The sequence below is a fragment of the Saimiri boliviensis genome, chromosome 2 (genome assembly GCF_048565385.1).
Source record: "Saimiri boliviensis isolate mSaiBol1 chromosome 2, mSaiBol1.pri, whole genome shotgun sequence".
NCBI lineage: Eukaryota > Metazoa > Chordata > Mammalia > Primates > Cebidae > Saimiri > Saimiri boliviensis.
Genome location: NC_133450.1, coordinates 188,180,059 through 188,197,605, shown reverse-complemented (window position 1 = coordinate 188,197,605; position 17,547 = coordinate 188,180,059). Strand labels below are relative to the sequence as shown.

The following is a 17,547-nucleotide window of genomic DNA, read 5'->3' as shown; positions in this document are numbered from 1 at the left end:
AATAGTGAACAAAAATTATGCTCTCTAACTTCATCCAGGTTACCATCTGGTAGTAGGACACAATCTAGACAAGAGTAAAGAATTTAAGGACACTGATAATTTTTTTTTTTTTTGGACACTGATAAATTAAGAGAGAAGTTGAAAGCATCTTTTTCTCAGTGAAAGAGTGATTCGATCTGAAAATAAATAGGGCTGGCATAGGATTGGGGGCTTGAGTTGAAATTACAGAGGTCTGAAACAGCCACTTTGGAAAATAGAGAAAGGAAACAACTATAAATATGTTTCTCAAACTTGTGTTCAAAAGAACACTGCTTCGTCAACTTAGAGAAAGAAATGTCAAATTAAGAGAAAAGGAAAAAGGTTACCAGGCAGCATTGTGGCTCCAGAGGAATTCATAAATTGGCTTTAGTGATAATCATCAGAGGCATGTAACTGTTGTAGAGTGCAGAAGACTGAAAAGAGGATAAAGCTGGAATGGTTGTTGGCTATCTAGGATTGGCAAGTCAAAAGACAAGAGGAGGGAAAAATACATTTCAGGCAGGTAGATCTGGTACAATCGTTTAAAACATCTATTTTTACATTTATATATATTTAACCTGTGTGTGTGTGTGTGTGTGTGTGTGTGTGCAACATAATCTTCTCTTCAAATAAAATCTACATAACTTCAGTATACATATTAGATAAAAATAGAAATTTTTGATTGAAAGAATTGGTACTGAGGGGAAATGAATGAATAAACAAAGGAATAACGGAAGTCGTCTTCAGATCTTACCAACTAGGTTTCTGAATTTGAAACTGGAAATCGTTTTTCCATAAAACAATGACAGAGTCTAGGATAATACTGCCTATAGTAATACTGCCATATTACTACAGTTTAGTTTCATAAAAGACTGTTGTGAGGCTGGTTTTCTAATACTATTTCTATGGCAAAATGTGTCTTGAAGTTCTAAACATTTGGCTTACAAAATTCTGAAGGACACATAAAAATTTCACCACATTTCAGAAGAAAAAAAATGTGCCTTGATTGTAGTGAGACTGTAGTTACTTTTTGTGAAGGGCTTCACAAGGGAGGGCTGAAGCACTCATGAGGGTTTGTTTTTTTGAGACAATCTCGCTCTATCACCCAGGCTGGAATGCAGTGGTGCGATCTTGGCTTACTACAACCTCCACCTCCTGGGTTCACGTGATCCTCAGCCTCCCAAGTATTACTAGCTGGGATTACAGGCGTGCACCACCATGCCCAGCTAATTGTTGTATTTTTAGTAGAGATGGGGTTTCGTCATGTTGCCTAGGCTGGTCTTGAACTCCTGGCCTCAAGTGATCCACCCACCTTGGCTTCCCAAAGTGCTAGGATTACAGGCATAAGCCACCACACCCAACCAAGACTTTCTTATAACTCCTCCTCTGCAATGGCACATCAAATTACATCCATCTCCTAAGACTCTGTTGTCCCTACCCTCATTAGATTGGGAGGGCAGGCAGGAAAAAAAGGCTTTCCTGAGTGATAATCACGTGCCCTTTTGAAGTGCTCTAGAAGTTGGCCTTTCTGTTACTAGCCTCTAACGCAAAGGTCGTATGAGGGCAGAAAATCCTGCTGGTCATAAGCAAAGATAATTCAGGATAACATATGGTCCCAATAAACAAAAAGGCTCAGAAAAAGTAAACAATCAGGCAGACAGGAGTCTGATTTGGGCCCAGCGATTTTTGAAAAATAGTTTCTTGCAGCAAAGGTCTATTTAGAACAAAGACACAAAATGTGTTATAATTAAAATTCCAATACCAGAGGTTTTACTAAAAATATAACTATAAAAGCCTTTTTTTCCTATTTAATGGTGAAGGTCAAATTTATAGGAAAGTATCCCTCAAAGTTAAATCTTTAAAAAAATTTTTTTCATTAGAAAACCTCAAAAATTTGGAAAACAAGAAGAAAAAGAAAAAGTATACTTCCACTGTCCTGCCACAACATCTGCTGACATTTTAGCATATTTTCCTTCTAGTCTTTCCAAAAGACTTTTTGATACTTCTGACAAAATGGGATGAAAGAGGACAGCCTGAAGTATTCTGGTAATAATTCCTTTCCCTCGCCCAAACAAGCATTCTTCTGTACCAGTGCATGTCTTCTTGAGAGGATTGTCACCCTCCATGAACAGGACAGGGGACCTCTGCTCCATTACATTTTCTATCCCTATTCTTACCCTTAGCCATTATTGTATCAGTACATATTTTTCTTCCTTTGAAATAGTAAAAACTTATTAGAATCTTTAACATTGCATATTTTTCAAGAAATAAATGTCTACAAATAGACATCCATTCATATGCCCTCGTTATGAATGGGGGAAGAATTCAAATGCAATTAATGTGGCAATTAAGGGTCTTTATCATTTTCAGAGCAATTAAAAGGGATGAATTGGGTCATTCAACTATTATAGTGCAAAAAACAAAACAAAACAAAACTCTCCCAAGCCTAACGTTTTCTAAAGAGAAGATAATGAATTCTAGATATATTCTGAGTTTATAATTTGATCCTAATATATTCTTCAAGAATAACAGTTTGAAACTCTGCTTATTCTCATAAAATGAAATTGAACAGATAAAGATGGAACAGTTCAAAATAAAATGTGATACTATTATGATAAAAAGCACAGTGTACTTTCATTAAAGACATCAGTATGAGTGTCATATCTTGCATTCTTATTCCAAGAATCTGTGATTATAAAATTAATACAAATTAAAAATTGATTACTAAAGGCTGCATTTTTGGGGCTTAAGAAGTTATTAGTGTAGCCTGGACGTATATAAGCAGAATTATCCAATAATTAGAAACATCAATGTTCGGCTGCTGGTTTTGGCCATGTGTGTACTAAAGACAGGCAAGGAAGCAGGAAGCACATGCTCCAGCCACATGCAGAAAATGCAGCTTCTAAAGCCAACTACCTTTAAAAAAAAACAAATACACACCCTAATCCAAACTAAGAAATATCCATAGAATCATAGAATTTTTGAAGTTAAAAGGGATCTTGCCTAATTCAGTTGCTTAATGAAAAGCCATTCTTGTTTAAAAAAAAAATCTAATTATATCTTCCTAAATAGCAACGAAAACAGTGTGTGTGTATAAATATATACATATACACATATACATACATATCTGCGTGTGCATGCACATGCGTTGAGTGTGTTTCACATACTTCAGGAGAAAAAACTAAATCTGAGTTGATACTGGAAAAAGGTCATTCTAAATTTTAAAAATTCAAAATCTGGTTTATTTTTATTATTTATGTAAAATCTTATTTTTAATCAAATTTTTATTTTCAAAACAACTTGGAAAATGACAATCACTTTAAAAACATTTAAATGAGAACTACAACTTTAACTTATAAATACATTCATGTAATTGGCACATTTAACCCTTTAAAAATATACATATGTGTATATCTGCATAATAGCCAACGAAGAGCGAAATAGTAAGAGGATAACCCATATACCCAACAACATTTCATTCAACCACCTCGATTTAACATTGCTAACATCTTGTCATGCTGCCATATCTATCTGTATGTATGTATGGATAGATACATGTTTTGTTTTTTCCCCTGAATCATTTGCAAGTTGCAGATATCCTTCTCCACCTCTTGCCTCATACTGCACTGCTGCAACAGCCAATTATACTGTCAATTCTAGCACCAATATGACTGCCAAATTACTTTTTTTAACAGATCTTTCATGACATCACTTCTCATCAAGCACCTACAATGGCTTCCTGCTACTCCAATTCTAAAATTTCAAAGTCTTTCTCTAGCCTTTCCTTCCCTAAACTTCTATTACTTTTTTTTTTTTTCTTTGAGACGGAGTTTCACTCTTGTTACACAGGCTGGAGTGCAATGGCACGATCTCGGCTCACTGCAACCTCCGCCTCCTGGGTTCAAGCAATTCTCCTGCCTCAGCCTCCCGAGTAGCTGGGACTACAGGTGCGCACCACCGTGCTCGGCTAATTTTTTTGTATGTTTAGTAGAGACAGGGTTTCACCATGTTGACCAGGATGGTCTCGATCTCTTGACCTCGTGATCCACTTGCCTCGGCCTCCCAAAGTGCTGGGATTATAGCCGTGAGCCACCGCGCCCGGCCAACTTCTATTACTTTTAACAAAGAAAATCTACGCTTACCTAGAACACAGTCCTTTGCCTGAAATGCTTGACGCCCTCTTCCTGCTGACTTAAATCCAAAACATATTACAAGGCTTAACTACCATCTTAATTCTTAGTAAGCCTTTCTTCTCCAACAACTCTAGACCATGTTGATGTTTTTGTTATTTAAGATTCTGCTATTCTAGTAAGAATTGAAAACTTTAACACTTAACTCTTCTCTAATCATTTCACGTGGGTTCTCTTTGTATCCCCAGGTTAACTGTAAGCTTCTTGGTACAATTAGCACAGTGCTCAGCTCAAAAATTATATTCACTGGCCAGGTGTGGTGGCTCACGCCTATAATCCCAGCACTTTGGGAGGCCAAGGCAGGCGGATCATGAGGTCAGGAGATTGAGACCATCCTGGCTAACACAGTGAAACACTGTCTCTACTAAAAATCCAAAAAAATTAGCCCAGTATGGTGTCATGTGCCTGTAATCCCAGCTACTCAGGAGGCTGAGGCAGGAGAATTGCTTGAACCCAGGAGGCGGAGGTTGCATTGAGCCAAGATGGCACCACTGCACTCCAGTCTGGGCAACAGAGACGCTGTCTCAAAAAAAAAAAAAATTATATTCATTGATTAATAAGGAATAATGGAAGTGCTAGCCAGAGCAATTAGACAAGAGAAAGAAATCAAGGGCATCCAAATTGGTAAAGAGAAAGTCAAACTGTTGCTGCTTGCCAATGATATGATCATATACCTAGAAAACCCTAAAGACTCATCCAAAAAGCTCCTAGATTGATAAGTGAATAAAATTTCAGGATACAAAATCAAGATATAAAATCAGTAGCATTGCTATATACCAGGCGTCCCCAAACTACGGCCTGCGGGCCGCATGCAGCCCCCTGAGGCCATTTATCCGCCTCCCCGCCACACTTCAGGAAGGGGCACCTCTTTCATTGGTGGTCAGTGAGAAGAGCACAGTATGTAGCGGCCCTCCAACGGTCTGAGGGACAGTGAACTGGCCCCCTGTGTAAAAAGTTTGGGACGCCTGCTATATACCAAGAGTGACCACTCTGAGAATCAAATCAAGAACTCAACCTCTTTTACAATAGCTGCAAAAAAAAAAAAAAAAAAAAAAAAAAAAAAGTAGAAATATATCTAACCAAGGAAGTGAAAGACTTCTACAAGGAAAACTACAAACCACTGCTAAAAAAAATCACAGATGACACAAATGGAAACATATCCCATGCTCATGGATGGGTAGAATCAATATTATTAAAATGATCATACTGCCAAAAGCAATGGACAAATTCAATGCAATTCCCATCAAAATACCATCATCATTCTTCACAAAACTAGAAAAAAAACAATTCTAGCTCCTAAAATTTCTATTTCAATCCTAAAATTAATATAAGAAGCAAAAAAGAGCCCACATTGCCAAAGCAAGACTAAGCAAAAATAACAAATCTGGAAGCATCACATTACCTGACTTGAAACTATACTATTAGGCTACAGTCACCAAAACAGCATGGTTCTGGTATAAAAACAGGCACACAGGAACAGAATAGAGAACCCAGAAATAAAGAAAATAGGCCGGGTGCGGTGGCTCAAGCCTGTAATCCCAGCACTTTGGGAGGCCCAGGCGGATGGATCACAAGGTCAAGAGATCGAGACCATCCTGGTCAACATGGTGAAACCCCATCTCTACTAAAAATACAAAAAATTAGCTGAACATGGTGGCGCGTGCCTGTAGTCCCAGCTACTTGGGAGGCTGAGGCAGGAGAATTGCTTGAACCCAGGAGGCGGAGGTTGCGGTGAGTCGAGATCGCGCCATTGCACTCCAGCCTGGGTAACAAGAGTGAAACTCCGTCTCAAAAAAAAAAAAAAAAAAAGAAAATACTTGCAGCCAACTGATCTTCAACAAAACAAATGAAAACAATGTGGGGAAAGGACATGCTACTCAATAAATGGTGCTGAAATAATTGGCAAACTGTATGTAGAAGAATGAAACTGGATTCTCATGTCTCACCTCATACAAAAATCAACTCAAGATTGATCAAAGACTTAAATCTAAGACCTGAAACCATAAAAAAAAAAACAAAAAACTAGAAGATAATATTGGAAAAACCCATCTAGACATTGGATTAGGTAAAGATTTTATGACTGAGAACCCAAAAGCAAATGCAACAAAAACAAAGATAAATACATGGGACTTAACTAAAAAGCTTCTGCACAGCAAAGAAATAATCAGCAGAGTAAACAGCCACAGAGTGGGAGAAAATCTTTCAAAACTATGCATCCGACCAAGGACTAACATCCAGAATCTACAAGGAATTCAGACAAATCAGAAGAAAAAAAACAAACAATCCCATTAAAAAGTGGGCTAAGGACATGAATAGATAATTCTCAAAAGAAGACATACAAATGGCCATCAAATATGAAAAAATGCTCAACATCATGGAAAATGCAAATCAAAAACACAATGTAATACCACCTTACTCCTGCAAGAATGGCCATAATTAAAAAATAGAAAAATAACAGATGTGGTGGAAAGGGAACACTTTTTACATTGCTGGTGGAAATGTAAACCAGTACAACCACTATGGAAAACAATATGGAGATTCCTTAAAGAACTAAAAATATATCTACATTTGATCCAGCAATCCCACTACCAGGTATTTATCCAGAGGAAAATAAGCCATATGAAAAAGAGACTTGCACATGCATGCTTATAGCAGCACAATTAGCAACCACAAAAATATGGAACCCGCCCAAATGCCCATTGGTCAACAAGTGGATAAAGAAAATGTGCCTTGTGCAGTATGTGTGTGTGTGTGCACGTACACACACACACACACACACACACACACACCATGGAGTACTACTCAGCCATAAAAAGGAATGAAATTTATGGCATTTCCAGCAACCTGGATGGAGTTGGAGAACATATTCTAAGTGAAGTAACCCAGGAATGAAAAACCAAACATTGTATGTTCTCACTTATTTAAGTGGCAGCTAAGCTATGAGGACACAAAGGCATAAGAACAATACAATGGCAGGGGGTGGGAGAGTGAGCAGGGTGTAAGAAATAAAAAACTACACATTGGGTACATCATAGTAATGGGTGCACCAAAATCTCAGAAATCACCACTAAAGAACTTATCCATGTAACCAAACATGACCAGTTCCCCTAAAACCTATTTTTTAAAAGTAGTAATATTCTACAGTTACACAATGCCTTTTTAACAAGAAAAAAGTACAACACATTTTCTTTCTCACTATATTAATACTACTTCAGTACCATATTTCATATGGTAACTCACCTACAATTTAGAAAACATCATATGATTTTTAAGTCAAAAGATAAACTGGACCAAATCATATGCTGAGGTAAGATGCAGACAGCCAGTTGGTGGTGGGCTTTGCAGCTGTAAGGTCAAGAAGAGCTGGGGCTGGGAAGCTGACATTTTACGGGGGTGTGGAAACCATGTGCAAAAAAAAAAAAAAAAAAAAAAAAAAGGAAGCTGGTTGAGGGAGAGAAAAAAACTGCAAGAGATGCACACAAGAGAAGCCAAGAGAGATAGAGACTGTCTCTAAAAGAACATATGGAAAGTCTAGTTTCCTGACAGTCTTGGTTCCTGTCAACTTTCTAGTTCCTGTAGCAGTCCCTGAGGTAGAGATGTGCTAAATTTCCTACTGTTGGCTTTCCGTGTGATTTCCTGTTAAATACTACATAACCAGCCCCCTAATCCTGACTTATTTTGGGTTTTGTTCCTTGGAGTCAAAGGAGCCATAACCTCGACATTCATCATTAGGAAACAACTAAAGCAAATGACTCTTCCGAAGTTCTCTTCTCAGAGGCTAATAGTCAGTATTCTTAGATAATCCCCTTCCCCACTCTGCAGCAAGGCTCTCATCTCTAAACAAAGGATTTAAAAGTATGGCTCCCAATGGTATGTCTCATGGTCAGAACGCATCTCTTAATATTCCACTTACAGTCTTGTTCAAGTTACCTATGTGCTTTACAGCATCCATCATACTATATGCTATATACCTGATGAAACCACATGATTCCTCCTCAAATATATTCTTCAGGTTTAGGATATAAATAGGTATGTATTAATATAACCACATAATATCGACAATGTAGGTATTACACATTTCAGGGTGATATCTCCTGTCTGAATTTCCCACCAAACTTAAGCCCCTATTTTTGCTTACCACTTTATACCTCTGCCTATCACAATGTCTGTCAGTATTAATAGCTTAATAAATATTTGCTAAATGAATTACTCACAGGTATGGAATTTGGCTTAATAAGCAATGGACCTAGTACAATTATTACTAATATTCATCCTAAACATGTACAAAAATAGAACTTTTGATTTCCCTCCTTTCCTCACCTGCCAACCCTCCTCCAGAATGCTCTTCCTGTCTTCCCTACTTCAGTAAATGGTATCAACTTTTATTAAGTTGTTCATAATTTTAAAAAAACCTATGAGTAATCCTTAATTCCTTCTTCCCTCACTTCCCACATCCAATCCATCAGCAATATATTTTAAATATCCCCTCTCCTATCTCCACCACCATTCTACTCTTGAGTCACTCTTATTGCCTGCTTGAATACTGCAATGGCCTTCTCGTCATCCTGCTTATACTCTTACCCCACTACAATAATTTTTTGTGTTCAGCAGCAAGTGATCTAAAACAGAAATCAAATCATACTGCTCTTACTTAAAACTCTATTGGTTTCTATCTGTGCGCAGAATAAAATCCGTAATCCCTCTGTGTGTGTGTGTGTGTGTGTGTGTGTGTGTGTGTGTGTTTGCAAGGCTCAGCACCATCTAGCCTTAGCATACTCTGTTGCTCACTATATTCCAACCTTATAACCTTCTGTTCCTTATGCCTTAAGGCTTCTTCACTTCCTGGACCTCACCCCTGTCTTTCCTAAGAATACCCACCACCTTCTCAGTCTTCAGATCTCAGTTCTAAACTTTACCTTCTCAAAGAGGCCGCTCTTATAAACTCTTTTAAAGTTCTTTTACGTAAAGAACTATTCCCACTCCACTCACACAATTCTCTATGTTAAACCATTTGGTTTAGTTTTTCATAGCATCCTTATCACACCTAGAAATAATTTCATTATATGTTTATCTATTTATTGTCTATTGCTTCTCTCCTAGAATGTAAGCTCCTTGGAGCAGCAGCTCTGCACCTAGAACAGTGCCTGACATATAATAAGTACTCATATAGTATTTTTTGGATAAACAAACCCCATAGTATCTGTTTTGTTCTTTTAAAAGCCACATGTATAATACATAAAAACAACCTCCTTGACCTCTTCCCATCTACTTTCTTCTATAAGTGGCACACAGTGAAAAGTGTGATTAATGAAAGATTGCTTAAATCTATGGATGCCAGACAGAAACTTCTGGCTGCATACCAGAATAAACTGTCATATCTGGTCTATCACCAATCCTAGCTCTTTCTGCAGTATTGGGCAAGATACTTCTTTGGTAAGCGAATCTGCTTCTTATTACTTTACTTCAGATAGGCGTTTGCTTTTTCTAACTTAAAATTCATTACATTGTTTTTCTGGATTTTAGACTATTACATAATTCCTTAAATGTCAACTTACTGAAACCTGACCCTTAAGGTTATATTTTTCCCTCTTTGGTACTATTACAAATCAACTTATAAAAAAACAGAGCCATTATCAGGTGCCATGACACACAGATGTTGAGACTGCAGGACAGGGTCTCTTCCCATCCTCCAAAGAGAAAAATAATTGAGCAAGTCATTTCACTTTTGCATCTCCATCACCCAGGAATCGGAATAATCAAGGTAGATAAGATTTGTAAAGCTGTATAGTAGAGGGGGTCAATAACCTGCAAAGCTTTATACCAGAGACAGAAGTACCCAATCTTGGATATGGTTAAGGACAGGGGAAGGAAGACTGAGCAGGAATACAAGCAAAGCCTTCATTGAAATACAGTTTTATATTATGTTCTTAATTTCTGTTTGAGATTGAAAAGCATTTTTCATACTTTCTACAATCCACAGTAGAAGCCTTTGTGCATTTTATTACTCAATGTCCTTTATGTAAGGAACCATGCAACACATGCTTCCCAGAATTTAGTACAAGGAACATGTCTCACTTTTAGATCAAACTTGGAATTGTGTTTAATCAAACAATGCAAACTATATGTTGTCATGTAGTTTTGGAGCCAGAAAGGGCTTTGGAAATCAACTAGCTAAGAATATTCTGAAGTATGCTTTAGGTGTTATGAAGCAAAAAAGAATTTAATGAGCAAACAAGTTTCTTTCTATAATAAGTTTATTGAGATGCCATTTGCATATCATGAAATTAACCCCTTTAATGTGTACACTTCTGTTGTTTTCAGTATACTCACAGAGTTGTGTAACCGTCACCACTATCTAATTTTAGAACGTTTTCATCGCTACCAAAAGAAACTTCATACTCATTAGCAATTGTTGCTGTTCCCCTGGCAAACAACTTTCTCGTTTTTTTTTTTGTTTGTTTTTGTTTTAACACAGGAATCCTTGGACCCTTTATTGTAAATCTAATGTGTTTTGTGAATTTATAAGACAGGGTACCATATGCAGTCTTTCCCAAACATAAGTAACAGCTTATATTTCAGTACTTACTATGCTAAATGCTGGACATGTATTACCTTGATTAACTCTCATGGTAAAATCTGTGAAGTACCATTTATAATAAATGTGGGTATTTGAGCACAAAAAGATGAAAGCTAAGTAATTTGCTCGAGTGTTCGTAACCACTACACTGTACTACGTCCTGCAGAACTGACTGGTTGTGGGAGGAGAATGGAAAACTAGCATTCCATAACTTTGCAACAGAATTACAAATGGAATTATAAAGGTGCCCAGAAAAGTAATCTGATTTAGCCAAGAATACACGGAATTTTCTCTTTTTTTCTTTGGGACTGTTTACAGCTAAATTTAAAACCCAGCCACAGTTACCACCCTTTTTGGAAGTGACTTTGCTCTTTTTTTAGACAGGGTCTCTCACTTCTGAGGCTGGAGAGCAGTGGGATATCACTGCAACTTCAACTTCCTGGGGCTCAAGCAATCCTCCCATTTTGGCCTCCTGGGTAGCTGGGACTACAGGCACACACCACCACGCCAGGCTATTTTTGTATTTTTAGTAGAAACGGGGTTTCACTCTGTTGGCCAGGCTGGTCTCCAACTCCTGGGCTCAAGGGATCTGCCCGTCTCAACCTCCCAAAGTGTTGGGATTACAAGCGTGAGCCACCGCGCTTGGATAACTTTGCTTCTTCTTATTTTTTTTAGGTGTGACTTTGCTTTTTGTTTGTTTGTTTGTTTGTTTAGGCATCTCTCTCTGTAAGCAATGCACTTCACTACGTTTGCATGCACATATCCTAGCCACCTTTTAATGTCTAGGGGGAATCACTCCACTCTCCACTACCGTAGGTGGATGTTATCTCTCTCCCTCTGTGAACTCATACATAGCCCTTCATCTCCTCGGGACATTTCTGCCTTGAATTCTAGTTACTTCAAGCTTCTGCTGTACCCCATCTGCTATCCAGAGAGCTTTTGGAAGGAAGGAGTCGGTGTCCACTCAAAAGCCCGGCAAATGGGAAGCAGTAGGCACTTAACAGTTTCCTATCCATCCTTGATTTAATTCCTGTAGAGCAAGAATTCCTCTCCTCAAGCCTGCCAGCCTTCAGGGGGCAAGGTTTACCGATTTTTAATGTCTCCTGCCCGAGTCCGGTTCTGTGTGAGGCAGGACACCCACCAGGCACGCTGTGGGGACGTTCTTTCTGAAGCAAGGTAGTTCTTTCTGAACCAAGTGCGGGTCAAGTAACAACAATAACTAACTGGGGCCACCTTAGGGCGGCTGCGTATCCGAAATCCCATCCAACCCTCGCGACGGTCCACGGCGGAGGCATCGCACCCTTTTCCGACAAGGGCCAGAGGCAAGCGAAGGGGTCAGTGCCGAAGAGGGGGCCCGCGTCGGTGGGTGACAGACTAAGGCCTCGAACGCGAGTCACCACTCAGAAGACCTTGGGGAAGAGAGAGTCCTCACTCGCTCCGCCTCGGCACCCGCCTCAGGAGCGCTGAGACCTCGAGTCCCGGGGTCACCGGACGTGGGCAGGGTCTGGGGGTCGCGCGCACCCCCGCCCCCTGTCCCGCGCCATCTTGGAGCGCTGAAGCGGCTGCTCCGTACTGCTCCGAACCCTTGCTCCGGAGGTTACTCACCCGCACTGCCCGGGGTCAGGCCCCCTGCCACCTCCACCACCCCCGCCACGGCCAGCAGAAGAAGCAGCACGCCTCGTAGAGAGGCCCGGACGGTCGCCATGTCCGGGCCGGGCGGGTCCAGAGCCGCGGGATGCTCGGACCCAGCTTGGCCACCGCTGCCGCCGCCGCCGCCGCCGCCGCAGCTCGCGCGAGACCCCGCCCCCGGCGCCCCGTCCTTTGGTGATTGGCTGCGGCGCGCTCAAGCCCCGCCCCCTGCCTAACAGAGTTTCCAAAACCTCCCCGGGGCGGGAACGTGACCCGCACCCGGGCTCTTTGTTTTGGCCCAGCTGTGTGTCGGCTTCTGCCCGGAGTCCCCTAGCCCACGTTCTCCCAGAGTGAAGTCAGAGGATGTCAGAGCTGAGAGAGTCCCTAGAAAACCTCTGCCACCTCCTGAGGTTTCTGGCCACTGAGGCTGAGAGAGGAGACTGATCTTACTCAAGATCGCACTGCAAGTTCACCTGAGAACGAGGGCTTAGCCCAACGCCGAACCAAAGGGGCTTCTCTCCTTCACTTAGCCTCAATGATGATACGCGCAGTATTCTTTCTGCCGAGAGGCTGCCTCGCACCCAAAAAGACGGGTCACCCGGGATCCTTCGACCTCCCGCAGAGAAGGCCCCCGACAAGGGTTCACCACCAAAGTTCTTTGGCACATGTAGCCTCAATGTGTCTTTGATGTGCTTTTTAAAAATTTTATTTATTTAGAGTTGCTCTGTCGCCCAGGCTGGAGTGTAGTGGCGCGATCTCGGCTCACTGCAACCTCCACCTCCCGGGCTCAAGCGATCCTTCCACCTCAGCCTCTTCAGTAGCCGGGACCACAGGCGCAGGCCACCATGCCTGGCTAAATTTTATATATATATATATATATATACACATATATATATATATTTTTTTTTTTTCGCAGAGAAGGGGTTTCCCCATGTTTCCCAAGCTGGTCTCGAACTCCTCTCAAACGATTCCTGCCCATCCAAGTGCTGGGATTGCAGGCTTGAGCCACTGCACCTGGCCTTGATGTTATCATTAAGCACCTACTCCTGCTAGGAAAAGAGGATGGGACATGGCTTGTATATCTAGATGTGAAGAGCCTTGAATATCCGGCTGAGAAGTATAGACTTTGTCCAAGAGACAAGTTGGAAGTGGGTCCTACCCCATTCATCAGCCTGGCAGCTACTGTGGAGAATGCTTAAGAGGGCCACTGGCTAGCAAAGTTAATTCATTATCTCTCTTTTTTCTCTGTGTGCGTTTTCTTGATTAAACCTTTTTTCCTCCTCCTTTTTTGAAAAAGCATAACCACAGTTTTAAATTCTCATGAAGACCCCTGGGGCTAAATTACTTAAATTTAAAAAAAAATCCTTAATATTATTAAATATCCAGTCATTGTTTACATTTTTCATATTGTCTCATGATTTCTTTTTACAATTTTTCAAGTTCTAAACAAAATCCATATAAAAAGTTGGTTTTTATGTTTTTGGGTTCTTATATTTATTCTCTCTTTTGAGTTTACAAAAGGAAAACATGAATAAGTTAAAATATATCTAAAACATCTGCTCTGGTGACTCTCTTGTTTTTGTGTATAAGGTAAACTGATAAAATTTAAAAATTTTTAATAGTTTATTTCAGCACACAGTGATTCATGAATTGAGAAGTTTGCAAACCAGAAACGGTTCTGCGGCTCAACTCTGTTGAAGAAGCAGATTTTTACGGAGTGAATGGGAAAGTAATAAAAAGAAAATATTTGATTGGTTACAATTATAAAGTTGCCTTATTTGGTCTATCCCATTAAAAAGCCTCTAGTTATACAGGTTTGTGGACTACTTCTGATTGGTTGAGCTTGTTCTGTTTTTCTTTAATATATGCAGTTACGAGAAATAGCTCAGGTTAACTCAAGTAAGTTTAAGGTCTATTATGAGGACTAAATTGACTATCTGCTTAGGAACTCTGCAGGCCTGGTCTTCATTTTAATTTATTTTAACAATTCCCCTCCGAGAGTAATAGTACCACCATTGACATAGTCACTGGGCCAAAGAGTCATGATGCTATCATTATCAACAGTTGCCGCTGAGCGCAGTTGCTTATGCCTGTAATTGCAGCACTTTGGGAGGTGGAGGTGGGAGGATAACTTGAGCCCAGGAATTCAAGACCAGCCCTGACAACGATGTCAGACCCCTATCTCAATTAAAAGAAAAAAAAAAAAATAAGTAAATAGTTGCATTGAGATGTAGAATCAGATGTAAGTTTGAGCAGTCGGGTTAAGTTCTTCAAGTTGTCCAATCCTGATGGAAATCATTCGACGTGTGGCTGTTGGAAAGCATTAAAACTCTTGAGAGGATATAACACATTAGGGAGATAAATACAATGACTATAGGAAGAATCACAACCAAATATTGAAAAATTCCCTGGAAGAGAGATTTCCAGGAGCCAAGTTTTTTGTTTCTCTTTATTTTTGTTTTTAAGAGATGGTACTGGCCAGGCGCGGTGGCTCAAGCCTGTAATCCCAGCACTTTGGGAGGCCGAGGCGGGTGGATCACGAGGTCAAGAGATCGAGACCATCCTGGTCAATATGGTGAAACCCCGTCTCTACTAAAAATACAAAAAAAAGTAGCTGGGCATGGTGGCACATGCCTGTAATCCCAGCTACTCAGGAGGCTGAGGCAGGAGAATTACCTGAACCCAGGAGGCGGAGGTTGCGGTGAGCCGAGATCGTGCCATCGCACTCCAGCCTGGGTAACAAGAGCGAAACTCCGTCTCAAAAACAAACAAACAAACAAACAAACAAAGAGATGGTACTTGCTATATTGCCCAGGCTGATCTCAAACTCCTGGCTTCAGGTAATTCTCCCACCTCAGCTTTCCAGGCTGCTGGGATTACTGGCATGAGCCACAGCACCTGACTCAAGTTTTTTTTTTGTTTTTGTTTTTTTGATATTTAGTCTTTATTTTTTCAGAGGTACTCAGCTATGTTTAAAAATTTCTTTTATAGATGAGGTCTTGCTATGTTGCCCAGGCTATTCTCAAACTCCTGGCCTCAAGCCATCCTCCCTACTCAGCCTCCCAGAGTGCTCCTGTCTCCTCAGCTATGGCACTCAATTAAAGACTTCTTCCCTGGCAATACTTGTCTCAGTGATTGGCTTTCTGTACAGCCAGCGGCAGGACCTAAACCAAACGCCTGGTGTTTCGATAACAAAGATTAGTAGTTGGAGCAAAGTATTATCTTGGTTTTTGAATTATCTTTGGATGGTGGAATAAAGATGGCATTTGCAGCCTGGGTGTAGTGGCTTATACCTGTAATCTCAGCACTTTGAGAGGCTGAGGTGGGCAGATCACTTGAGGCCAGGAGTTCAAGACCAGTCTGGGTGATATGGTGAAACCCTGTTTATACAAAAATACAAAAACTAGCCAGGCACGGTGATGCAAGCTTGTAGTTCTAGCTACTCAGGAGGCTGAGGCAGGAGGATCACTTGAGCCTGGGAGGCAGAGGATGCAGTGAGCCAAGATCCTGCCACTGCACTCCAGTGTGGGCAACAGAGCAAGACTCTGTCTTAACAAAGATGGCAATTGCAATCTCACAGATTTTCCTGGTTTACAGATCAATGCCTTTGGTCATGTTGTCAGGTTTTCTGGTGAGCTCTGAGTGACCCACACAGTAAAAGGCATGAAAGTTGCCCACACGTGATGTGTTGTGGTCATTTTTCTGAAGTTTTTATTAAGTCATCCAGTTTTAGCACGGGGCTTGGGAAAGCAGCAGTTTTAGTTGTCAGTGAAACTAAGAAGTGAGGATTCAATCCAGTCTATAGGTAATAACACAGCCTCACAGACAATGAATAGGACTGGAGTCTGATAATGGTGCACGTAGTGCCTATCTACTAAAATACAAACTTTTTTTTTTTCTTTTAGACGGAGTTTAGGTCTCGTTGCCTAGGCTGAAGTGCAATGGTGTGATATCAGCTCACTGCAACCTTCACCTCCCAGGTTCAAGTGATCTCCTGCGTCAGCCTCCCAAGTAGCGGAGATGACAGGCACCTGCCACCATGCTCACCTAATTTTGTACTTTTAGTAGAGATGGGGTTTCACCATGTTGGCTAGGATGGTCTCGATCTTCTGACTTCAAGATCTACCCGCCTCGGCCTCCCAAAGTGCTGGGATTACAGGCGTGAGTCACTGTGCCCAACCAATACAAACTTTTTTTAAACAGAGAAAAGAAAGGGGCAGCTTCCACTAAAGTTTGTCTTATTTCTTTTACCCTTTCTTTTCTGATTATAAAAGTCACTCATACTTACCAAAGAAAGTTTAGGAAATGAGGCCAGGCCTGGTGGCTCATGCCTGTAATCCTAGCACTTTGGGAGGCCAAGGTGGGTGGATCACTTGAGGTCAGGAGTTCGAGACCAGCCTGGTCAACATGGTGAAACCCTGTCTCTATTAAACATGCAAAATTTAGCAGGAAATTTCTTGAACCTGGGAGGTGGAAGTTGCAGTGAGCAGAGATCGCGCCACTGCACTACAGCCTAGGCAACAGAGCAAGCCTCGGTCTCAAAAATGATAATCATCATAATAAATAAAAATTTAAAAAAGAAAGTTTAGGAAATGAATATTCTAAACAGAAATAAATACTTCGTATGAATCCCATCACTCAGAGATGACCACTTTCTACCTGCAGTTGTGGTTTCAATGGAATCACTGGAGGAGTTCTATTGGCAAGAGCTTGCTCTATTCCATTGAGGCTTTTCCTTGAGGCCCCTCAGGTACCAGCCCTTTCTGAGCCTAATGGAGGGGAATTTTCTGTTCATGCTGAGACCCCATCCCAGCCTGACAGAAGCTTCTAGCTCTTCCTCAGTCGATTCTTGTCCTGGTTCTGTTCTCTGGCCTCTGGGCTGTAGCCCCTGAAACTGCATCCTTTCATTTTCTCTTGCAAGCCTCTTGTTGCTCACAGGTGGCAACCTTCATATTCACTGACACTCACAGATATCCAGCACTTCTTCACTTAGCCATATGAAGTCATGAAACCAGATTTTAAAGACTTAGCATAAACCCAAGAATGTAAAATATTATTAAAAGTATTTACACCTGTTTTTTAAATTTTTTAAAAAGTAGACTTTATTTTTCAGAGCAGTTTTAAGTTGACAGG

At 40.7% G+C, this 17,547-nt stretch overlaps 1 protein-coding gene across 2 annotated transcripts in view; it reads right to left on the bottom strand.

Annotated features, from left to right (window-relative positions):
* The window catches only part of RECK (reversion inducing cysteine rich protein with kazal motifs), a 91,462-nt gene extending 78,883 nt beyond the window's left edge, over positions 1–12,579 (bottom strand). The window contains exon 1 of one of the 2 annotated variants that reach the window (XM_039474964.2): positions 12,391–12,579. In XM_039474964.2, coding sequence (XP_039330898.1) covers positions 12,391–12,490 — 100 coding nt within the window. In that variant the 5' untranslated portion in view covers positions 12,491–12,579. The remainder of the gene's footprint in view (positions 1–12,390) is intronic. The other variant, XM_074395041.1, reaches the window with a different exon arrangement.
* Between the last annotated feature and the right edge of the window lie 4,968 nt (positions 12,580–17,547).